The sequence below is a fragment of the Pagrus major genome, chromosome 1 (assembly GCF_040436345.1).
Source record: "Pagrus major chromosome 1, Pma_NU_1.0".
In the NCBI taxonomy this organism is placed as follows: domain Eukaryota; kingdom Metazoa; phylum Chordata; class Actinopteri; order Spariformes; family Sparidae; genus Pagrus; species Pagrus major.
The window spans coordinates 25,311,044-25,337,558 of NC_133215.1; the positions used below are offsets into that span (position 1 = coordinate 25,311,044).

Below are 26,515 nucleotides of genomic sequence, written 5' to 3' on the forward strand. Positions count from 1 at the left end.
CTGATACAGGGTTAATTTGGCTTAAGCTGCAGATAAAAAACATACATCAAAGATTAAGATGTCCACTATGGAACCAATGGGCGCGATTAAGTTTCACCACAGCTTTTTGTCCTGCTTCCCTGTCTCTGCTAAAATTAAATTAGTTGTGAATGCATTACTAACAATGAACTTATCTTGGGAGTCTAGAAGCACTACGAGTCTTGTTCCGGGCCCTTGGACAGTGTAGACTTGGCAGACGTCCTCTGCCTTCAAGCCAACAACAGCCCCAACTAAGGGTTTGAGTCCTGTGCCAAGCAGGCGACAAAGGCCATCTCTGAGACCTCAACCCACAAACATGCACACACGCACATGGACTGTCAAGCAAAGGTTCACTGCTGTTCTCTGCCGTCCATTAGCTCTTAGGCGAGAGTTGTGCACTCTATCAGATTTTAATGGATGTTAACAGGAGCCTTCAAGTGAAGCATATGGCTTTGAATTGCCTAATAATGCCTTGTGTGCCTCTTCTTATTTTGCTCTTGATCTCCAATTGCTCGCTGACACACACACACACACACACACACACACACACACACACACACACATACACACACAGCAGGTCACTATCAGAGACCGAAGCTTGCTACATTGAGAGAAACAGCTCGAGTAAGTCAATGTGGGGTCAAGTAAGAGTGGACCTTATACAAAGAGAAGGAAGCACAGGGAAAGACATTCTTCTTTTATATTTGTGCTGTATACTGTGTTTCACATGTAAATAGATATAAAGATACACATAACAGTGTTATTTTTTTCCCATGGACTTGTTCCAAGAAAAGCCTGAATCAAGTTATATTCGTATGAGCAACAGTCAGAAACTGCTACCTGCTAGTTACATGTTGTATAGACGATAATTCCTACAAAAACACTAGATAATAACATGCACCTTCAACACATGAGCTAAACAGCAGGCAAATACTGTACGTTATCAGGAGTGTAAAATGATGTCAATTAAATGGCCCTCACAGTCGCCAGACCTTAACCTATCTAAATGCATACATCTTTCCTATCCTTCCATTCATCCTTCCAGTAGAGTTTTCAAGACTGTGCCAACAATATGCCGAGCAGTGTTAGCTGTTCTCGTGGCTCTTGGACCAACACCTGATTAACACTTACATTTTTCCTTTGATTTCAGAGTTTCTCTCTGATTTTCACTAAGAAAACTCCTAAGACACAGGTCGTTGTATACATAAAGTGTCTTACTTCCAGTTTGAAATGATAAAAGTATCTCAAATGATTCATTATCTCGAATTTAAAAAAAAGAAGTTATTTAGCAAAGGCCGGAAAACACTCAAGCTAGTGAAGTGTGGACAATGACTACGGACAAGTATTTAGAGGTCTTTCCTCTTACTCTAGCTTGTGTACAGCGTGAGAGGGAAAATGCTGACAAGTTAGAGACACAGAGGCGATAGGGAAAGCAGAGTGGCAAACGGCGAGGGATGGCGAGGGGGAGGAAGAGGCCGAGAGTACTTTGAAGGTCACTGAGTTTAGCATGCTTCACATAACCCACATTCCTTGTCTACTTCGATTTCAGCTTTCTAACTTTATCAACAGCCTGCTCTAAACTCTCAAACAGGCCTTGAAATTTGAGGGTGTTTAAAGGTTTGACATAATAGACGCTGAAAAATGATAGTTTTCCGACCAACAAGTGCACAGTAGATTAATCTGTGTATGCTTGAGAGACAACTACTTTTTCTAGATACACAATAAAGTGCCACACGTACGATATCCTATGTGTGTTTATCCAAGCTCTAAGGCATAACAAAGCTAATCCTTTACTACTGAGTTTGTGCAGCCGAAGTCGTTGAAACACAATGTTGAGCTTTTGTGTGTGCGTGTGTGTGTGTGTGTGTGTCTGCAAGTGTGGGTGCCTTTCATATTGATCTTCTCCAGGCTCTGTAAATGCAGCACTCTGGGAAAGAAACTGACACCAGCACTCTAAAGTCTCAATGCTGCTCAATGGTTTTTATTGATTTATTCAGACCAGCCGGCTGGAGGGTTCAGCTGAGGACAGCTGCTACCACTACAATAAACAGAGATACAAACACGCACACACTCAAGCCAAGACAAAGAAATGCCCACACAGTATGTACATTCACTGAGACATAATGAGATAGACTTGATCCATTCGCGTCTTACTACTTTAGGGTGTACTGGGGTTCAGACCAAGTTGTATTGTATGTATGTATTTGGTTGGATAAGTTTTCAAGCTTGCGATGTCCATGACACTGCCATCCCAGGTTTATGTCTACTGTCAGAGACTAGTCTGCAACTGTAGTTACATCAGCCTAACTGGTAAACCACTGAACGACATAAAATGACATATTAATATCACAACGAATCAAATTAAGTTTCAGTTCACTTTCTCTCTACCACTCCCCCAATCAGATGATATCCCCCGCGTAGATGCTTTTTTCTCATCATTTATTCATTCACTCATTATTTTAGTTTCTTTATAATGTCAGTGAAGTTTCACAATATTAAACAACTTTCACATCACAAATAAAGCCTGCTCAAATTGGGGGGCTCTTAATTGGCCCGATATCTGGCGACTGCAAAGGCCTTCACATAAACATGGAATTGGGTAACACTTCATAATATCCATGATTAATAAATGTTAAATTTCCAGTTACTTAAACTTTAGTTAATTGCAATTCACTGTATGCTTATAAACCATTTATTAAGCAATTGTAAAGGTATATTAACAGCAGTTGCAACTTTAAAATGGCCATCTAAATAATGTTTATAGATGAACTACACAGTATTTATTAATTATTATCAAGGTATTACTATCATCAGTTGAATAAACAGCTTAATAAATATTTGATCAAGCATTTTGTTATTTGTTGGCAGTGAAATAACTATGAACTAAAGTTTAATTAACTATACATTTTCCATTTATTAATGATGTTTATTATAAATTGTTACCCATCATTTTCACATCATAATTTTCAAATAATTGAGTGACCTGTAATCTATCACCTGTCTTTAAGTGCATATGGAAACAACTACAGTAATCTGTAGTATAATACACAGTGCTTCCATTGTTATTATCTGAAACATTGCCTACACTCCCAAGTGCGCAAAATAATATAGAAAGAGACACATCTGAGTCATCTATTGCACTGCAAAAACTCTGCAATAATAAATTCATTTTTGTTGGTCGTTCACGTGTAGAGTGACCACACAAACCATATCCTCAGAGAGGGCATAGCCCTTTACACGCAGGACAACCTTTCCAGGAAATATGCAGCATCTGCCTGTCTGAGACATATTGGATGGATGACATATCTGACTGAACACACCCGAAAACACACACACAGACACACACAGACACACACACACACACACCCACCCACACACACACACACTTGGCATTTCCTGTGTGTATGACTCATGCAAGGTAGTGCACTGCAGTATGATCGCCTCTGCCTCTCACACCCTCATTCATAAGAAAACACCCCCAAAGTCTCAACACATACACACACATACACACACTCACACTACGTGCACCAGCTAATTTCAAGAGTTCAAATGTAAACAGTCAGTACACATGAATAAATGAATCAATGAATGAACAGAGGGATGAATGGAGAGGAAGCGGAGCTGAGTCGTTACATTCCACATGTACACACGAAGACCATACACACCATAGACACACACACACATCAGAAAATGACTCCCCTACGAACGCACTCCCAGCTCGCTAACACAGCTGTGCATATGGATACAAACACATTGCACTAGCCCTGAAACAACTGGTAAATCAATATTTCGACACTAATAATCCTTAAACAATTTCAATAATTAATTAAAATAAATATTTAAGTCCTTTTTGACTTGAATGTCAAACAATTGTGGCGTACAACACTTGTGATGGGTGTTTTTCACTATTTGGTGACATCACACTGAATAAACAATGAATTGATAGAAAAAGTTGCCTTTATGACAAATTATGATCAGTGTGGAAAGGTAAGTAGTAACATGATTGGTCTAGACAGTTAGTCACACACCAGACTACATTCAATAAGCATGTAGGTAAATCGTCACATGTACTGTAGGTTGTCACATAATAAGGCAGTTTAAATCGCATGACAAGGCATGTTTAGTAGAGAAATCAAAAACAATAAGCAAATGAATATATAAACACAAAATCTTAAAACATCCTGATATTAATGGCTGAAGGGTAGGCATGTTTTTACTGTTGTTATGATTCAGTCACAACCCTCACAAAATGACTTGTTTCATTATCAGATAATATCAGATATTAAATATCAGATAATACATCCGATAATATCAACAACAAGCCACACAATTGTGATTTTATTGCCATTCAAGTTAATGAAGGGCTAAACAAATTATAACAACCAACAAACTATAATTTGGCTTGAGTTGATCACTCACACAAGAGTTCAGGTGAATGAAGACACACAAACTCCTACAAGACAATTCCTCTAAAAGTCTTGTGCAACTCACACATGTAGGCCACACATACCGACTCAAAAAATGTGCAAAAGCACACACACACACACACACACACACACACACACACACACACACACACACACACACACACACGCACACCCAGGCCCTGCTCAGCAGTCCTGTTTCTGGGTGAATCTTTGAGACTGAAGCTGACATTTCAGACAATCCCCAGAAGACCACCACAATCAGGACTTTGCACTTCCTGTCGGATGACCTTTGATCTAATGGCGGCCTCCAACCACATGATCAAAACTATCCCCAGTGACCCAAAGGTTGCCGCCTCCCCTCTGGTCCCACACACAGAAAAGTGAACGTGTGTGTGAAAATGAAATACAGAGGGAGACAAAGAGAAGCACACAGCATCTATTCAACCAAATTAAGCATCAAAGCAACTTAAGTCAACCTCAAGAGTGAAGCAAAAAACGGAAAATGAAGGCAGGACCTTTTCTCTCATTCTTCACTTTCATCTTGCTGCTCAGAAAAGTCAGAAAATAAACAACTCAAAGCACTAAAAATAGGCTTCAGCTTGTTTTCCCTTTTCTCAGACTTGGCCTTCCAACTGTCCGACTTCTACTCATCTGACGCTCTAACCTTCGCCTTCAACTTTTCTCCCTTTTGTCTTGCCAAACCTTACATCTCCCACCGCCTCCGACTACCTATCTTTATATCTTGCTACTCCACTGTCTCGTGCTCTCATGTTTCAGCCATCCTCCTTTCACTTAAACTTTCTCACACCGGTCTTTTTTTCTACCCCCCTCCCTTCCCTATTCTCCAGTTTTCTCCCTGGTCAGTGGCGGGTCTTGAGAACGGGCCTCGTGCAATAGCAGATGCCTCCATATTTGGACACGCTGATGGAACCGAGGGATGAGGCTCTCACACAATCCTCCATCAAATACCCTCCCATTCCTCCCTCCCATCCATGCATACCTCCTCCCTTCCCTCTTTTGTGCCATCATTTTAGTCCAGGGAGTTCCTCACTCGCCCCCTCTCCTTCCTCCCTTTCTTTTTTCTCCTCTCATCCGTTATCTCTCCTATCAAATCGTACTCTTGGGATTTAATAAAGCATCGATGGGCAGCCTGGTGGATCAGAGTCTTGAATGCTGAAGGAAACAATACTGCTTAGAGATTTCTGAAAAAAAAGGCAATATCAAGGTAAAAAAGGGTTCAAAAGTACATTTATCCATTTTTCATCACCATCTGTTTATCAATGGCTCTTCCATCTAAAAGGTCCTTCAAGTGTGTATGTGTGACATGTAGTGCGGTGGGTTGACAGGAACAGTGACGCACTCCGACTGTCACTGCGTCACTCAAATAAACACACGCACGCACACACACACACACACACACACACACACACACACACACACACACACACACACACACAGCTGTTGAAAGACATTTAAGTGTTTCACTTCACAGAGGCTCCGAGTTTCTCTCAGGCAGGTTGTCGCTCAGCAGCAGAGGACAGTCCTTGAGCAAGAAATGACCAACCTTGGTCCCACTGCAGAGGGGACACCAATGACGACTGCCCTGTCAATTTGTTTCATGCATGTGCACACACTTGGCCAAATATTAACTAGGTAGGCTCACAGTGTGAGTTATTAAAATGCAGCAGGTTGACGGATGTTTATCATCCTTATAAGGTCATCCCTTCATACAACATATTTCATGTGTGCACAAATGCACTTAAGTTACATTGAGTGATTCATTCCGCTCTATGCCATGGTTTCACAATCCTTCTCATTAACCAACCACACGCACGCACGCGCGCGCGCGCACGCACGCACGCACGCACGCACGCACGCACGCACTCACACACACACACACACACACACACACACACACACACACACACACACACACACACACACACACACACACACACACACACCTCCCCCGCTGCCCTAAACTAGACTGTGGGAAATCCTTGGAAAAGGGTCATGACCAGAAAATATGCTCCTTCTTCTTCTTCTTCTTCTTCTTCTCTCTCTCTTATGTTCTATTCTTTAATGTCACACAACTCTCTCCACAGACCACCAGGGAACTGCACTTTACATGCTGTTTATGGAATGACTTGACTGATACAGGTTTTTGAAGGCCAGTACTTCAATTGTTAGACAGAAATCTCAGATATTTTGAGCAAAAACACTGCATCTGAAAATATATTATCATTCCATGCTAATATTGTGATTTTGCTCTTACTATTCCACTGCAGTCATTCTTCACCTACAAATACTGAACAAAACAACTTCGTATTGCTACACTGAGACCATGCTGGAAAACTAACTGGGAAATTATTAACTGAAGTAGGCGAGTTAAGAGCAAGTTGGCACACCTCGCCTTGCCTAACACATAACTTCAGGTTAGACCTTTACTACAGAGTGTGACTATTGCCGAAGTATTATTATTTTATTTTTCTATTATATATTATTACTATAAGCTGTGACAGCTAAACCCTAACCCTCACAGACAAGTGTGCAAATAACTTTATAGCTCTGTTCACTGATTTGGGTGAAAATAGATCATATGTTATGGAAAAATATTTTCGGGTTTTCCCACTGATGTCCGCCAGCTACTCTGCCTCAACTCTGCACTGTAAAGATTATTTCTGGTATTCTACAGTAAATTACTGGCTAATAATTGCAGTAAATTCACAGTAGTATACTGTAATTATATCACTATTACATTGATGAATATCACAGTAATATATTGTGTTTCTACTGGCACAATTTTACTGGGAAAATACAGTTTTTTTAATGTCAAATTACATTACGATACTGTATCTGCATCTACATCTGCAGTTTTCATGTTAACCCAAACATATTGCTTGTTAGCATGTTGTTAGCCTTTAAGCATGTTAGCATGTGTTCCTTGTTAGTTTACTGTAATATTCAAAATAATTACCTATCATGCTTTGCAAAAGTATAAGTACAGTTGTTAACTGTGAGAATTTAAAGTGAAACTCTGCTGTTTGTTGACAGTGTGGACAAATAGCCTACTAAAATAATTGCTAACTACTGCTAGCAGCCTCCCAATGAACACCGTCACACTGGGGCCATACGCAGCCTCCGAGAACGACAGAGGTCAGTTTAAGTACTGAGGGGATTTATGGAGTTTCTGAATGGTGAGATACCAGTAGCTTTGTTGCTCACAAACTGCTGCAAAATTTTGCTGCCATTATGTGGTTAGTTTGGTCAGCTATGCAGCTACGTCAGGGGTCCTATTTGCTGACTAAGCCCTGGCGTTCCAGGTGCCAAACCAGGCGTGTCACCTGTATTACCTGTAGTCCAACTGGCCTCCGTCTTCTCAGAGGCAGTATTATTCTGTCCTGGTCCGCCTGTGTTCACTGGGAGCTGCCAGTCTGGGCAGAGTAGGCGGACGCCTAGCTCCATGGCAAGGGGCTAACTAACATTTAGCGCTATTGGCTACTATAAGCACCACTCAATATCACCTACCTAATATCACTTTATGTCTAAGCTACCTTTTTTTTTTTATTACAGGAAACACATAACTCAGGTCAATGGATTTGGACACAGTGGAAGAATTCAACGAATACATACTGTACTGTAAAAATGTCACTATAGATCTGCCAGACCATTTTCTTTACAGCCTAAAAGATTTGAGCAAAGTCATTCTTCTGAAAATATCTGTTTGTCCTACTCTCTTGGATTATGTCTTCACATACTGGGTATGTGACTGCCTAAATCTTATCCTTACTTTTCCCCACACCGGCTATAAACTCGTTTTCACTCTATTCACTTGCACTTCAGCTACACAAACCAGTGCAAAGGAAGCTCATGGATTTTTTAACAGGCTTGAGGCTTCGCTCTGTATCTATTATTCAGATCAGCCGTTTAACACAGCACCACTCCAGAGTACTGTAGTTGGCACGCACACAAACACACACACACACACACACACACACACACACACACACACACACACACACACACACACACACACACATATAAACACACAGGGTGATAGAGGCGACCAGCTGCTCTTGTCACAGTGGCACATACAGCTGTTGCAGAAGTGGAATTTTAAACAGTTGTCATATTTAACAGCAGAATAACTTGGTAAATGGGAGATGTTAATGTGCTACAGAAATAAATGTAATGAGCCCAAAATTATGTTTACAGACAGTCATGACCCAGCCTTGACACATACCCATACACACACCCCTGCTTATCTGGCACTCATATATTCTGTAAGAGCTGGTCAATTAGTTACAGTATGACAGACGTGTCACACAGGGCCTTGGGTCCACAGGAAGCAAATTATCAGGATTATCTAGCATTTAATCAGCAGCAATGGGCATGACAAGGCAGAGTTCAACACCCCACACTGATAGAGCACTGAGTTTTATTACCAACCGCAACAGTGTCGGGTGGTAATGCTAACACAATGTGAGTTTGTGTGTGTGTGTGTCACCATGGCAAAATGTGTACTTGGAGACACCTTCTGTAGTGGGAACGACCACAGAATTGATTTTAAGTACTTTGGCAGTTGCTTATATGTCTGTCTGTGGACAGATTTTTGTCAGTGCAATAGCCTCCCAACTAGCATTGTCACGATACTGGAATTTCTATCTAAATACAATACCTTAAAAAATATTGATATTTGATACCGTGGGGAAAAATTAACACAACACTGCGGCAAAAATGTTTTGATTTTTAATAAAAGATGCATGTAACAAGGCTTGTGTACTGTGTGTAGGCACAACAGCAATCAAGGTAAATTACTTCTGACGATAGTCAGACGAGTAAGAGGAGGCGGGCCTATATAGAAAATGAGTATTGAAACAGTTTCAAATACTCAGTATTGATATGTTTTGATATTTTTGAAAACACTGGTCACTGTGAAAGATACTGTCATGAAACTTTACAAGTGTGCAGTTGAGATGAAAATGAAGGCTGAGTTCCAATTTGGTCTCAACAAGGTAGCTAACAGTAGGCATGTGAATTTGAAAATTGTAAATGAAATATTCCAATCGAAAATTATATAAAATCAATAGCAGGGCAGCACAGTAGATTAACCTTTTTTAGCATAGCACTTGTGCTCCAGAGTTAGAAAGTTTTGCAGCACAGCCTTTAAAACAAATGTACTTATTTATTATTATTATTATTATTTATTCACAAAGCATGGACAGAGAGAGACACTTTATGACTGGGGTAGGGTTGCGGGGAGGTTGTATATAGTTGTATATTCACACAACTTGAGTGTTTATGCAAGCCAGCTTCATCAATATCTACTTAATGTTGAATTATTTGTGAGGTATTTTGAGCAACACATATTCACTACAGCAGGGTGGCGCCAGTGAAGAAAATGCAAGTCATCTTGTGTGTAATAAAACAGCAATGAGACCAGGTAGTGAGGGAATCCATCTGTAACAAGACACAATAAGATGTGTCTGTCAAATAGCAGGCAAACAAGCACACACACACACACACACACACACACACACACACACACACACAAGTGCAAATGTAATATAATGTCTACACTGTGATGTAATGCTTCATTGTATGACATCTCACATACAAACATTAGCATGTGCAACCTTTGGTCTCTCCCTCTCTCACACACACACACACAAGACTGGTCAGACCTGTCAAAATGATTAAATATAGCACAGGCAGGTGACTCATCCGTCTGGAATTTATCTAATTACAGAAATGAACTCAGACTTGTACCAAAAGCAGAAAGGTGTATCACATGGACAGCAAGCGGCTAGGAAAGACTAGTCAAAGATTAGGTGTATATGTTTGTGTGCACATGTAAGCACACTACACTTGCAATCAGACCAGGACAGGGTTGGGCGGGCTTATCAACAGTGAACACACACACACACACATACACACACACACAGAAAACATTTGACTCAACACATTCTTGAGCAATAGGAATGACAAACTTCTATGTGGAAACGCGGGGTGGGTGAATAAAAGAAATTGATTAGACAGCTGTGTGGGAGAATGAGTGACACTACAGATCCATTAAGAGAAAAAAAATGTGGGGAAGACAGAAATGGCTATTACAGGTCTGTTGGGACAGAATGCGAGCAATGCAGAAGATTAGGACAGAAGAAAGAAAGAGGCTCCTGCTATCAGTGCGTCTGGCATCTACTTATACTCTGCTGGTTCATTAGCTACTGGCTGTCACTGTTAAATCATGATTTAGTGTTGGAGCGTCACTGTTGTCTCTCTCTGGAACACACACACTGCATTAATGATAATGGAATAAGGATGTACCAAATATAATTCTGTTGACGTACATAATATAAGTAAATGTGGATTCACTCTGGTACAGGATGTGTATGTGCACTGCTGGAAAGACAGGCAGAACAGATGCACTGATAAGGCATTTCTGTCATCTTTGTTGGCAGTGTGTATTTTCAAATGCAGAGGGTTTGGAAAACAAATGTAGAGTATATGCAATTTGTAGACAAAGGACTTAAAAAACTGCAAAACCACCCCTGTGGTCTTTAGAACCACAACCATTGATTTATCAATGACAATAGACTCAGTAATCAATGCTATAATAGACTGAATCGCCACGTTGTCACGCTAAAAACAACAGTCATTTCCAGGTAGCCAGCTGGCAGTTGAATTAGCAAACTTGTTTATTTCTATTGTCATTTTCAGCTGCTACTGTAACGCTTTAAAATATATAGCACAACATGATCGTCTGATCTATGCGACAGTTCTGCCATGTTTATTTCATGTCTTGTTTCTTTGCTAGTTTGCGGTAAACTCAAGCTGTCATTTTCTTTGACAGTTAAATTGCGTGTTGTTATTAATGACATATGAAAAGATCAAACACGTATTTTAGACTAAAAGAGATGCATATACTTTGAAATGACATCATGAAAACAATTAAATTATGTGCAAGTTAGTGCTTGATGCGGGGGTTTTCTACCCCAAAGTTGCTGTCAACAAATGTTGTGATTGGTTCTTGAACAATTATTTGAATGAATATTACATTTTAATCTAAATCTATGAAACTATATCCACTTATAAATCTTTATCCAATAAAATAATCTAAATTTTATACAGAGCCTTCAGAGTCTTCCACAGAAATAAAATGCTCTCGTGCACAGTAAGTGATTCACATTTGTTTACATTTGTCTTAAATGAGGCTGACAAAGTAGCAAAACACTGCTTCTGTCATGGATGAGTTAAGAGGAATATGACAAGCTAGACAAATTACAATGCTGCTCTTTACTGGTTACCACCGTTAAGTCACATGAAGCCCAGTTTGGATAGGATTACTGAGGGATAAAATATGAACCCTGGTCCTCTCTCCTTTTAATTTCCTGCCACAGAAGTGACTGTCACACCTTGGGTAAAGACATAGGACACAGTGAAAATGTTGCTTGTCTAGACGAATCACAAGGTATGATCTTACATTTGAAGTCCCCTTTTGGCTTTCCTTTCTATCTCCTTTGCCAAGAATTCCTGCCTGGTCTCCATCGTCCCTCCGCTGTCAAACGTTCAGCTCTCCTGTTACTGGACAGCATTTTTCTACTCATTCTGTTATCATACACAACAACAGACGCAGACAGAGGCACGCAGACAGGCTTTCTAGACCACCTAGTCAAGCGATTACAGGTGACCTTTGAACCTTGTCATGACAGCATTGCTGAAAACCAATGAGGTACGAGTAGCGGGGGAGAGACAACACCATGTTGGGACACAGGCCTCAGGGCACTGTCTCATCTCAACTTTATGCATCGCTCTCCACACAAACACACATATAACACAGTCGCAAGGGCAGGGCAGTGTACTGTATGCATATAAAAGAACAGACGACATACTGAAGGTTGTGTGTGTCACAGTGCAGGAGAAAAGCAGTGCAAAAGCAGAGGGAGAAACAGAAAGAAAGGTAAAAAGAAGACATTAAATTCTAAAAGGCCTAATTTAGTTTCTGTTTTCACCTGCCAGTTATAAATAACTCTGTATATAAATGTGTGTCTGTGTATCTAAGGCACAAAGACTTTGATCAGTCATTTTGTTTTATGTCCTGGATGTCTTATCTTTATTATAAAACATACACACACGCGCTGTGTTTGACTTTGACTGGCCAACGCAGGGCCATGGCAAGCATCGAAAGGTGAAGATCTGAGGAGAGGCAATTATAATGCAGCAGAGAGAAAACTGGTACTGTTGTCTCTCCTCTTCTCTGCCTCTTCTGCACTTTAGTAACATTAAAAAAGGAAAGAATTATTTCAATTTAGGTTAATTTATTAATATTTTTTTATTTTCATTATCTATTCATCTTTTTTTATTAACAGATATATTGTTTACAATGAGAAAGATCTGGTGTGTGTGCCTGAAAATGACTTAAATGGTTATTATAAATTTAGAATTTTCTGTTGATCAGTTCATCGATTAATCAGATGATCTCATGGGTCCAAAATTCCAACATTCACAGCTGCAGGCAATCAAGAGTTACCAATTAACCTGTGTGTCTTTGGACTGTGGACAGAAGCCGGAGCACCCAGAGGAAGCCCATGCAAAAATGGGGAGAACAAACAAACTCGAACCCAGAACCATCTTGCTGGGACGACTTTCCAGACTTTTCTTCACTGATAGCTTTGAAATTCCCAGTGTCAGCAGGACCTTTGGTCAATGAACTACTGATAGCGTATTATGGTGATCAGTATGTGGAATGAGAGGAAAGAAGGTATTTTCACCAACCTCTCTCTGCAGAGAAAGAAGTGCCAATCAAGAGAACCATTGACAGGTCCATGACACAGAAAATTGTTGCTTGTAATGAAAAGAAATGCATTTTTGCACAACATAATTATTCAACTAGCAAGAGAGCGATAGGAATCTTGATGGAGGAGGTACAGAAGTGAGATACCTCCCTGTGAGACGGTTGAAGTGTTTACTTTACCAGAAATCAGTACATAAAGCCAAACACAGAGTGTATAATAGCAAAGCCCATGACTCACTGGGGCTAGCCTGGTTATGGTTAAGGATCTGCCATTTGCCGGTGCATATTTAGGTGACAAGTTTGATTTAGCACAGACTAACCAGCCTGAAGCCATGGAGTTCCCACTGCAACACACTGCACTGGAAGGACAGGCTTCTGTGTGCACATAGGCATATATGCGCACAGACACGCACAAAGAGAAAGACACACACAAGCAAGCACCTATCTGCAAAGACACACAGAGAGTACCTCCAGACTCACACAGATAGAAACTGACAAGGTGCCAGTGTGACCCTATGATACCACTGGAACAGTTCAAGGTCCAAACCTGGAGTCTACAAATATATAACATGCCACTATACAGCACATTATAATGCACACACACACACACAAACTACTGGTCTTTGTATCATGCCTGTATCTGCTGTGTTAATTTTTTTTTAGGCTCTCCTTGTTGAGCGTTGTAGCGTAGGGAAAATTAGTTGTAGTTTAGATTATCTATCTATCTAAACTACAACCAAATTTCTCTACACTACAACACTCAACAAGGAGAGCCTAAAAAAAATTAACACAGCAGATACAGGCAGGATATAAACCAGCTAAACAAAAACCTAGAGTAGAAAACTGCAGTGCTCACGACCTGCAGTGAATATAAGTTTGTTAGTCACTAGGAAAAGAACAGAGAGATGGCAGGACTGGATATGAAAGGACGCAGGCATGTGGAGCAGGGGGACCAGGAGCAACTGATGACAACAGTGAGATTCAGGTACAAGGCAGCACAGGAAGATGGAGGGTGTGAATAACATAGCGTCTCACTGGATATAAATGAGAGTTTGATGTGAAAAAATACCATAAACAACAAAGTGAAAACTGACAATGGTACTCTCATGAGACAAAGGGACGAAGTACTGAGCACAGATGTATGTACGTGTAACAGTTTCGACACAATCCAATGATCACCTAACTCAGTTTGTATCTGGTGCCTTTTAGGATCCCTTTAGTGACAAACCTATTGACCTAATGGGACACATTGTAAACCAGTGTGGTGTTTAAAAGATATTAGCTTCACAACAAATGTAATAACTTGTTGTAGCAACGTGCTCAATGTGGCTGCGGCTAAGATGCCACAGTGAGAGCAGCACATTCAGCCACACTAATCTGTCTGCTACCTCCAGTATCCAGCGTGTGCAAACAGCATGGTACACTTGTTCGCGTCACTCAGAGCATCTTGCTACTGTGCAGAAATAAGGATGCGTCACATTAGAAAAGCTAATGGAAATTGCAAGGATGTGAAGAGGTATTCAATAATAGCTCAAAAAATGTATTGTCAATGTGTTGGTGCAGACTAGGGCTGATCATTTTCAAGGTATACCGTGGTATGAAAATTGACACTCATCATACCCTGTACATTTGCTTATCTACGTTAATAAATTCTAATGTATTAGTGTTATTTATATCAAGTTTTTATCAAGTTTCATGTCTGTCAGGACATAATATTTTGTGAAATGTTTGTTTAACAAAATATCCTTCTGATTTCATTCTGATAAAGGTCATAGTAATGGATAATAATAATAATAATAATAACAACAACAAGAAGATTCCCATCGTTGCAACCCTGGTGTAGACATCGTTTCAGATGATCAAACTGCTCCTGTACTTGAGCGCAGCCCAACAACTTCAGTTTCATTCTTATTTGACCTTTTTCACATTTTAGAACAACTGTGTCATAATCTTTCATTAAACAACTAATAAAGTGGATATAATATACTACTACAGTGTGCTTGCACAGTTCAAACTATAACCCAGTCTGAACGTTTTATCTCACTTTGAAGTACTATAAAGCACTGAAAACATTGCACACATGCCTAGTATTCAAATTTGTAACTGCATACCTGCATAGTTAATACATTTGTCGATCGCAGTATGAGTCATCCCTTCAGCTTTCATGACATACGGTACATAAAGCAGATGTGTGAGAATTGGCAGTTAATATAGTCTTGACAAAGTCTATGATCCTAAATTGCACAAGCAATGAGAGATTATTTGCCACTGCATCGTCCCTCACAATCCATTACACAGATTTCTAAGATACAGTGAATTTCTGTTACAACTACCAACAAACTACAGTAGCTTACCAACTGGCTGCACTCATGGTCAAACAGAGCTTGGTTTGCTTAGTTGTTCTTGTTAAAAGGAGAGCAGGGTGATGGGTATTTAGGAGCTAACAGAGCGAGAATGGTTGAAAGCCAGCTATCGTTCGGCCTGCCGGGGGGATCCGTTGCAAAGCCTTGACTAAAGACAGACAGACAGCACTAAAGCAGTGTTACACAACAGACCACATGTACAGGCCTGGGTGACAGGTGAGAGACTGAGGCCATGAATGTGATAACACAACAAGGATGAGGAAAAACAGAGAGAGAAATGTGGAATTACAGGGGCAGAAAGACAGAAGAGCTAACAGACAATGAGGTAGGGAATTAAAGAAACACACCAAATGATTCAGTTCATCACTTGTGATGCATATATGAAGCTGTAAAGACGAGGATAAGAGACACTGTGATTTATAAATAAATAAAATATAAAATTTTAAATAAATGTGTTATTAAATCTACTGCGGATTATAACATCTACATAATCTCCTTTCAAACCAAATGACTGACTTGGTTTTAACATTTGTGTGTTTTGAATGGAATGAAAGAGAGGGGAGCAATAGAGATGAGGGATGGCTCGATATGTATGTGTATATATATATATATACAAATATACAAATATATATATGTTCTTGTTCACTAGACGTAAGAAAACATTTTTGTTTGCTACAGACCCAAACAAATGTCACATCATCATGATATTATTTATTTTTTTCTGTGAAAATGAAAATTGTGATGCCAAGTCATTCCCACTAATTATGACTCATATCATCGGAACATCTCTCAAAATTAATTGCAAGACTTTGTCTTCAGGGAGAAAGATGACATAAAAGTCAAGGTGACGAATCTTTGGCAAATGGCAAATTCAAGTTGAGCCAACTAACATCGTGAACTGCAAAAACTGATTTGTTCATCAAGTTCGACCATTCTCCCTAACTCAGTCCCACAAAGTACTTCTGCCCAACAAGAAGTGCCGTGTTGACTTATCTCAAAATGTAACTATGTCCATCTCTATGCAAAAAAAAACCCCGTGTCATCCCCCCTCTCTCTCTCTCTCGTTAAAGAAGCAAACTGTTATGGTCATCTCTTTCTCTGAGCAGGAAACTTTGGGTCTCTGTTTCAGTGGGAAAACTAGATGCCATTCTCCTCTTTTCTCTCCCTCAACAAAAGCTGCATGTCAACATCTCACTCTGTCACTGTTCGCTAGTCTGGAAACAGAGAGTGATGGCACCATTTAGAGCCAAGTGTGAATACACCCTGACATAAGGCCTGACAATAGAACAGACAGTCTCTGTTTGCAAGGGACCTAAGATTAGACGGCCCAAGAGGAATTCCCTGCTGGAGAGATTAGCTCCATTGATGCTGCTTTCCACAGAATATTGAGACAGACTGAGTGTGTGTGTGTGTCTGTGTGTTTGTGTGTCTGTGTGTTTGTGTGTCTATGTGGACACAATATGAGCAGTGGGTGTTGGACAAGTTGCAGTGATCCAAGTCACACTTCTTTAAACATCTTTTACCCTCTGTGGTGTCTGTCTGTTCCCATCTAATAAGCAATGGGTACAATATGATGAATCCAGAAACACACCTGCCTAAAGAATATTAAAGCCAGTCGGCCCTCGTCCTATCAGCTGGAATCTCCAGCTCAAACATTCTGGCCGACCACAACAGCAAGTTCACAAACGCAGTCGGAGATAAGAACCAAACCTTGCAGCGATTGTTAGCCAATGGAAGCCCATCAAATATATCAGCCTAATGTGTGAGTCACAGTCACACATCTTCTCTGCTCTATGTGCCAAATGTATACTGGTCCTGCCATACAAGTATCCATTAACAGTGTCGCTATGCAAGCTGTCTACATTTGTCTCTAGCAAGGATTTCAAATCCATTTGTTTTATTTGGAGATTAAACGTTTTAATCTCTGTGACACAGGCCTCTGTCGTTCAAATATGGAGCTCCAAAATAAGTCTGCAGGGTGCTGCTGCAAAATAAACAACTTATCAGTCATACAATTTTGTGGAAAACCACTAATACAGTAGCATGGGGCAATAGAAGTCACACAGATGATTTAAATTGATTTAGTGATTTCTGAAAACAACTCTTCAGGTAGTGACAATGACATTTGATATTCATTGACTGCAACTGTCAACTGTCTGCTATCCGATAACTGATATGAACCAAAAAATCTCTCTCTTCCTGGTTCTCTAACCTCTTAATCTTGTAGCCCGATCTTCTGCTTCTGTTGGTTTCAACAGGAACAACTGGTCAGATAACATGTTTTAGTGCTTTCTAGGCACGCAGTGACCCTACTCAACCCTGATGACCATGTGCTAACTTGTACAAATTCAGACAATGTGTGCTTTCAGCCCTTATCTTCTACATGTACTGTATGACTAATCGTTATCATATACTTTACCCTTTGCTGCACTGTTCATCTTTTTATCACTTCAATGGCCTTTTAGGATAAACATGGGTATTTTTACAATTGCAAATGTATATAAGTAATAACCATTAATCAGTCGAGCCTATGTTCAAGACCAGTGAGTCTCTTTTCAGGATTGTATATTAATATCTATGACTAAATAGTTAACATCTGCACACTGACTTTCAGTTTATGTAAAGAAGTCATGAGGAAGTCAGAGGTGAACAGCCACTCACCTTTCAGTTTCTCCACCACACTCTGCCCGGCTCTCTCCGCCACTTGTCCATCCTCCCTCTGGTAATGGTCATCCAGGAAGCGGGCAGTAGTCTCTGAAAGGTGGACCTTGCCCGCCACGCCCAGCTGCTCCATCAAGTTAGCCAGATTGACATCATTTGACCATACGTCAAACTTGAAGCGCTTCATTCCCAGGATCCCACACAGGACGGTGCCCGTATGGACGCCGACACGCATGTTGACGGTCTCAGATGTCTCCTGGCAGAACTGCTCGATGGCCTGGATCATGCCCAAGCCCATCTCTACACAGCAGTAGGCGTGGTCCGGGCGAGGCTCGGGGCAGCCAGCCACACAGTAGTAGCAATCTCCCAGAGTGCTGATCTTCTCACAACCGGTTAGTTCACAGAGCCGGTCGAAACGTCCAAACAGATCATTGAGAAGGCCCACCAAGGCTGGTGCGGACTTATTGGCAGACATTTTGGTGAAACCCACAATGTCCGCAAAGAGGATGCTGACAGGCTCCATGCGTTTCATATTGAAGGGCCGGAAGATTATCTGTCCACGTGGGATGGAGGTCTTCTTGCGTTTGTGGTTGTTGTGAGGGTGATTTTTGGGGTTTGTGGCACCTTGGGCTTGTAAAGCTCCACCGCTCCCTCCACCACCCACTGAGACAGCTGAGGCAGAGCAGGCACCAGAGGAATAACGCTTGCCAGAGTTCTCACCACCGCCCTCATCATCACCTTGCTTCATCAGCTCATCTGCAACTCGTCGCGGCATGACCGAGTGGATCATACGCTCCTTCAAGGCCTTCTCCACCTCTAAGTCTTTGCCATGCATGATAGCCTGGCCCACTTTGAGGAAGGTGCTGCGGGAACGCACCTCCGACATGATGAACAGGTGGATGCCAATGACATGGGCACACAAGTGGAGCAGAGCCTTGGCTGGGCCGAGCCAGCGGAGGGTGTCTCCTTCCCAGTCTGAACCTGAACCTGAACCTGCTAACCCTGTCCCCCATCTAGTAGTTTCATAACTCCTTTGAAGCAACGGTAGCCATTCTAATGCCTCAAATAATATAGAGTACAGGAGCCCCAGCATCACTGAGGCATACAGGCGGACGTGGAGGACGCTGTATAACAACAACAGAACCTCGATGCACAGGGAAAATGTGCCTACAGGGGAGATGCAAGGGGTTGGAGATGGTGCTACTTTGTCAGGCGAGCGATACGAGGCATTCCCACCGCCAGCCCACTCCAGCTCGGTGTAGCCAGCAGTCTGTATCTGCGGAGCTAGGGTGATAGCGAAGGTGACCGCGATCAGGAGCAAGGAGGTTTGGTTGTACAGCCATGTGTAGGGCTGGGTAAACGTGAACAAAAAGAGGAGCACAAGGACGACTAAGAAGGAGGCTGTGGGGGCGAGGAAGGCCATGGGGTTGCAGCGGTCACTATTGACCCCAAAATACACCCCCCAGAGTACAGCTGCCACCGCCAGGTAAAACAGAACATAACGGAAACGTCGCTGTGTCTGAGGGAAGCACCTCTCTTGGCATGCCTCTTCCAGGATGGGGGAGTCAAACTTGGGGTCCCAGCACTGAGCAGCGGAGCGTTCAAACAGCGGCGGTGCCTTCCTGCGCACCCTGGCACTGGAGGTCGCAGCCGGTCTGGAGTCTGCTGAGCTGCAGCTGGAGGAGATGCTGTATTTGTGGAGGTTAGGGTTCATTTTACTCACTGCCCCATAGCCTCCAGCATCTCCCGCTCCACTGTTGGCAGCCCTCAGCGGCTCGTGTTGATGCACGTGTGGCGCGCTGTTGGTAATCCGCACGGTCACGACGCCATCCCCGCTGGAGTCGCAGCTCACTTCCGTGCCGTGCATGAGAAGCTGCCGGTGATGTTGCAGAGTGGCCATATTGACTGGCGTGACGAGGAAAACAGAGGGTGTGCGGGAGAGGTGTAAAATATTAATAATATCTTGTGATGGCGCTCAGGCAATTAGACGCGGTGCGTGGGTGCCGCGTGTGCACATGTGGCACGAGAGCAGGGAGGAGGCGGCGGCGGGAGAGTGACAGGCAGCAGACAGTGTGTGTGTGTGTGTGAGAGAGAGAGAGAGAGAGAGACCAAAGGTGTTTGTTGGAATAATCACACTGCATGAATGGTGAGCGCGGCACAGACGTCTTCGCTACGCACACGGCAGCCTGCACACTCACTCACACAAGACGCGCCGTTCCAGTTTCTTGAGCAGTTCATTATCCGACCCCGGGTTTGCGTCAGTACTCACATTACATGTATCCTTCTCCAAAGAGGCTCTGGGTTTGAGCCCGGCTTTCTCTCCAGCTGCGGTAAAAACACTGTCATCACTCTTTCTGCCTCCTGAATTGAACATCCTTCTCGGAAAGGACTGGTTAGTGATGCAACGGGGTTTTTTTTTTTTTATGCCTTCATCAAGTCAGTCCTGACGTTACATGGCTGGAAATGACCTCCTCTGGATGTGCGCAATATTTCGATACTGCTGACATTACAAAGTCAGACAGCGTGCAGGAAAAATGCCCAGATTTTTTTTTTTCATTCCGACATCACGTTGTCTGTGTGGAAAAGCAGCGCTCAGGTCCAGGGCTTCATGGCGTGAGCAGAGACAGATACAGGCTGTCAACAGTTGGCGTTGTGCACAGCAAGTGGCTACAAAAGTTACACTGTCCCCTCTTATCTCCGCGACGTGCGCGACAAATGGCCCATTTACACTTCCCCTCTCCTCCTAAAGCCCTGTCCTCGTGAACAGATAGTGAGGCTACAAATCAAAATGTGTGGACATAATCATCACAAAGCCTCCAAACTGTGAGCAAAACATTCCCAAGTAAAGAAATATTTGATCAGTCCCAATTTAACAGAATCGTTTGTCGTTTTCTTACTTTAAATGCTTCAAAACGTGTCACGTACACATTAAAATGAGGCCAAACTGTTAAATTCCGTTAATTAATAATAAAAAAAAAGTGTGTGATCGGTAATTAAAGCGGCTTTACCTTCCTCTACATCCCCTGTCACGCATGGCTCAGTGTGCTAAGGAAATGCATTTCTTATTCCCATACATGCTCCTTCCATCTTTTTTCCAGCGGGGCCCTTGAAAATATTCCAGACCGAGTTATTTTGGAGCCCTGTCCAGTCCAAGATCCAGATCATAAGAGGCCTGACAGGCAGGCCTATTCCCACGGATCCAGCCCCGTCCTTTCCTGAACTCCCTCTCCGGATCTCCACCGTTTATTCCCCCTCTGCCTTCCAAAGAGGGGGTCGGGGAGGGGTATGTGCTATTCAAAGACGCGTAATCCGAAAAGAGAAGCGCAGAAAATACCATCCGCTGGCCCAAATTAGTGTCGGTTCGCCTCTGCTGGGAGTGTCTGCAACTTGTTGCGCGCAGTTGGCAAAATATACAGCTATGAGGAACAGCCTCGGTCGGAACAGGCTGGTCTATAAATAGTGATGATCAAAACTCTTGCAATAACAACACCAACGGCGTGTAACATCTGAGTGCTTTTCCTCAGCGTATTATTTGGGACAACAGGAGTGCTTAATCTAAAATGAAAAAAAACAAACACGTAGTACTTAAAAGTCACGTCGTAAAACGCGTGCAAAACGTCAGCGATAGGCCCCCTCTCGTTTCCAAAAGCTCCCAAACTTTTTTTCCCAGGCCGTATTTCCTGCGTTTGGAGAGGAGACCCAGTTAGGAGTCTCTGGTTATTTGGAGCTGAGGCTGGATTTCCTCCCCTCGCATTCCCCCCGGAGCAAAGAAGTAGACAATCCCCAGAGCAATGAAGGAAAGCCCTCGGATATGTCTTCGGTGGGATTATCAAAAACCGCCCAACAAATGGCACTATCTTCTTATCTCAGCCAATTCCTTAGGTCTGGATAGCACTAGTTTTCGCTGGCATGCATGTGTCCAACAAACACAACACTGTGCGCTCTGGCTGTGGTGCGTCCTCTTCCGTCCGCCGCTGGTTGCCTCCCTTTCCCCCCCTGATATAGCTCTCCACTGGAGTTGGGGGCTAAATAAAAGCAGAGCCACAGCGGTAGTTTTGCGGCTGGTTTTCCGTCTTTATCCGGGCAAACGGAATATCTCCACTCCCGTAGCTGCCACCATCTTCGCTGTGACTGGGTCGGAAATCCTCCCCCAGCTGTTGTGGCGGTGCGGGTTGGTGGGACCAGCCTGTCAAGCACACCACTGTTTAAAAAAACACGGCTTCCGGTCTTGCCTTTCAAGAGGGCCAATGAAATAGTTAAACATTTCCATGCAGGATTAAAGAAGTACACTCACATGTAGGGTAATCATTCTGTTAGTTAAAGCCCACAGGAAAAGCCAAATACTAGGATCACAATACGGAGAGAAAATACATCAATAAATCTATATGCAATATATATATATATATATATATATATATATATATATATATATATATATATATATATATATATACATGGTCAGAATTATTTAAATTGAATTCATTTTATTCTGTATTTTGTTTAGTTTATTTCACTGACACAATGTTCATTTATCAAAAGAAAATGAAAGTAACCATAATTGAGCCACAATTAGCTTAAAAGGTTACTCTACATGCATTAAAGCAGCCCAAAAAGTGAATAAAACACAATAATTTGAAGAATTTAGCTAACTACATAATGTTGAAGTATAGTAGGCCTACAACATACATTACACATTTACTAATAGCTAACTATAGCTAGTTAACTATGGTTGTATTTGGACATTTTTCATTTTATTTTCAGATCTATTACAGACATTAGCTCACTCAACAGCTAAGATAGATCATCACAAATATTAGCTAGCTATTTAGCTAAGTGCTAGCTATGCATTGCTGGAATCATAGTGAAATAGCTCTGTAGTTAGCTAACTTGCTAGCTATGTAGTCAAACTAACTTTTTTACTTATAAAGCCTAGTCGCTGCTCACTGCTTACATTTGTTTTAATTGACAGCTGTCCTCCCCAGGGAATCATTTAAGCTAGCTAGCCTTAGCTCCTAAAGGCTAATGTTAGCAACGAGTCAAAGTGTAGGTAACATCACTAGCTCGATACGTAGCCACAATTCCTTGTCCATATAACGTTAATCCTAGCCCTAAAAGTGAAATATGAGGTAAACACCGAGCTAATACGAAAGTAAAGACAGAGATTTAGCGCCTTTAATTTGAAGGCTGGCTCTGACCTCCGGTACTTCCCTGGTTGTCTCCGTCTAACTCGACAGCTGGTGGTGGGTGTCCAGACAGTGGAGCTCTGCTACGTTCAGGTCACTCGTGAGTACATTACCTAACCTAACACTGTCTACATGTGAAGCCATCATCACTAATGATGTTGTCTGTCTGATTCTTGGACTACTACTAAGTCTGCTACTGATTATTAGCCTTAATTACATTGCCAACCCCAGGCTAACAATAGAGATTCTCGTCAACATGGTTTATTTAGCTGGAAAAATAATTATTTTGACCTGTAGCTATGACTCACTGTAGCTTAATCTGTTGTCATGTACTTCCTACAGTTTAATTAGTTCATACATTCCAGTCTTTTATATTTAGTGTAAAGCAACATCACAATACATCTGAAGGTATGTAAACTAGGCCTACCTTGTTCTAATCAGTTTTGATAACAAACTCTAATAAACAAGTGGAAGTCTGGTATATTACATAACATTATAGTAGTGATACGCAGCCTTTTGAGACATGTATGAAACAGGATTATAAAACTTGGCTTGAATCGCTCAAAAAAAAGCTTATTGTTGTTTACCAATTTCGAAAATATCACTGTCTGAGAGCAGGAATCCATTATTCCACCTGCTGTTTCACTTATTTGCCAATAAAAGTGCTCTGATTGTATTTCCAGTGGCGTGTTGTGAAACTGGTTGAACTTCTTTATATCGCAATAAAAGACAGATGGAAAAACCTCTTCCAAACAGGGGGCGAATGTCAAGCAGCAATCGTGTTTTTGAGCAAAAGATTTTCCGGGAAATACTGCGTACATATTGGGATTTTACATTTTCTGGACCGTTATTTAGTCTTTTCATTCATTATGTTATTTTAGTAGAATTCACTTTGCAAACACATAAAACCTATTTGCGGCGCCTTTAATAACACTGCTGAGTGTAGAAAATTAAGAGCTATGAAAGGAACCTGTGAGTTTGGCAGAAGTTTAATCTCCAAGGCCAAGTGTGTTGAAAAAGGAAATACCACGAGGAAGAAAGGAGGATGGTTTACTGTGCAGTGACCTGTAACACAATAAGAATTATCCAGGGCGAATCGTGCAGAGGAAACCCAAAGGTTGTGTCTAAAGCGTGTAGACTGTCAAATATCCGAGGCTGTACAGTTTGTGCTTCATTAACACAGATCAACATTATACATGTGTTTTTATTAACTGCACTATTTATAGCTGGAGATAGTGAAGTGATGAGATTGTGAACAGTAGGTGAATAGCCAGAAGATGAACAAGGTAACACAGAGTTATAGTGATTCAGCATGTGTGTGTGTGTGTGTGTGTGTGTGTGTGTGTGTGTGTGTGTGTGTCCTCTTCTTTTGAAGAAGCAATAAAGTTTCAACTTTGGAGCCAATAAAGCCAGTGTACCTCTACGCTCAGTTCAAATGTGTGTGCATGTGTGTGGCGTGTGCACGTGCGTGTGTGTGTGTGTGCTTATGTTCAAGAGCTTACAAGAGAGGCCTGTTTGCGTTGATAAAGCAGCGCTGATAAAGCTGCGTTAACGTCGTGCCTTCTGAGCACTGCCCGTCAGCTCAACAAACACAGTTTACACACAGAAATATGAGCTCCAATACATATTTATTGTGTGGCATTTATTACGCATGCACAGGTGTGTTCATGTTGTGTGGCGCGTGTGTGTTTGTATCACCCTGGTGGGGCTGATGTGATGTTTTATTGGCCTGCTTCGGAGAAATTAACTTCTTGCCTCAAAGCTCGGGGTCAGCTGCAGGACAGCTGCAGATTTTCGTCAAAGTATTTATGAGATGCTCCAGTGAGGACACAAGCTGCCAAAAATATGGTGACAAATAGGCTTAACTACACTCATATGAGATGGCGAGGTTTATTTTTATTAATGTGTTCTACTTTCGAAAAGCCCGTGTTCATTATTAGCATTTTGTTTGGTCGTTCTAGTTCTAGTTTCTAGCTTCAGGCATGGCAGTGTGGGCAGGTTATTCTGCCAGTTTGGTCCAGTCCGAATATCTCTACTGCTATTGGATGGATTTCCAAGAAATGTTAAACAGACATGTGAAGTGCCTTGAGGTTGAATTGTAATTCCTCAGGTGATGCCCTTCATTTTCCCCTAGCACCACGAGAAGGTCCAATTTCTCACTTATTCTGTGAAATATTTAAAAATCTACTCAATGAATTCCAGCAAAATTTAGTATAGTCCCATATATCTTAATGATATTTGGTTATCTCCTAACTTTTCTTTGAGTGCACCATGAGGCTGACACTTTTGGTTTTGAAATGTCTCTGCATCTTTTAGTATGAATTTTGGTACATTTGGTGTCATTATGGTACATTCAAGCACCACCTTCAGCATTTGTCCAATGCTTTTACAAATTACCTGCAAAACTAATGACATTCTCATCAGCCTCAGCCACACTTTAGGGCTAATTTGTAAATAGCAGCTGATGTGCTGAACTTAGATGGTAACCATTATATCATCTTAATGTCAACTTGTTGGCACTGTCATTGTTAGCATATTAGCTTAAAGTATAATTTTCGCCCAAAAATCAAACTTCAGTAGGTATCTACCCCATGCAAATGCAAAGTTGGGATAACTTTTGAAGTCCACAAAACATTTTTCAAGCAAAAACACCAAATAAAAAGCATAAAATGTCTCCAGACAAGCTCGTGAGGCCTAATCAAAGTCTCCGGAAGCCCCAAGATCCCAAATTGATTTGAAAAGACAATATTGACACCCTTGACTCTTGAACCCGTGCACCCACGTCCACACCTTTAAGTTAGCAGCTACAGAGAAGAATTTTATGCTTAAAAAAGGGTGAGAATAACATCTATAACTAGCTGTGTGGAGCCATTTCTTGTTTTTTTTTAACGTTTTAAAATAAGTCCCCATCTCCTTCAGTTGTTTAGGAGAATGCTGCAACTCTAAGACTCACTATGACACTTCACCTGACTTTCCATCTAAATGGAGGTGAGTAGATAATAATTACATTTTTATTTTAGACATGAGTTGTTTACTTAACTGCAGCCTATATAGCCTATTTGGTTTCCA

General features: G+C 41.7%; 1 protein-coding gene across 1 annotated transcript in view; it reads right to left on the bottom strand.

Moving 5' to 3' along the window:
• Positions 1-22,291, bottom strand: part of adcy9 (adenylate cyclase 9) — a 41,934-nt gene extending 19,643 nt beyond the window's left edge. The window contains exons 1-2 of the mRNA XM_073471411.1: positions 21,272-22,291; positions 18,264-21,039 (exon numbers count right to left, since the gene is read on the bottom strand). Of these exons, the coding sequence (XP_073327512.1) occupies positions 18,264-20,163 (1,900 nt within the window). The 5' untranslated portion in view covers positions 20,164-21,039; positions 21,272-22,291. The remainder of the gene's footprint in view (positions 1-18,263; positions 21,040-21,271) is intronic.
• Between the last annotated feature and the right edge of the window lie 4,224 nt (positions 22,292-26,515).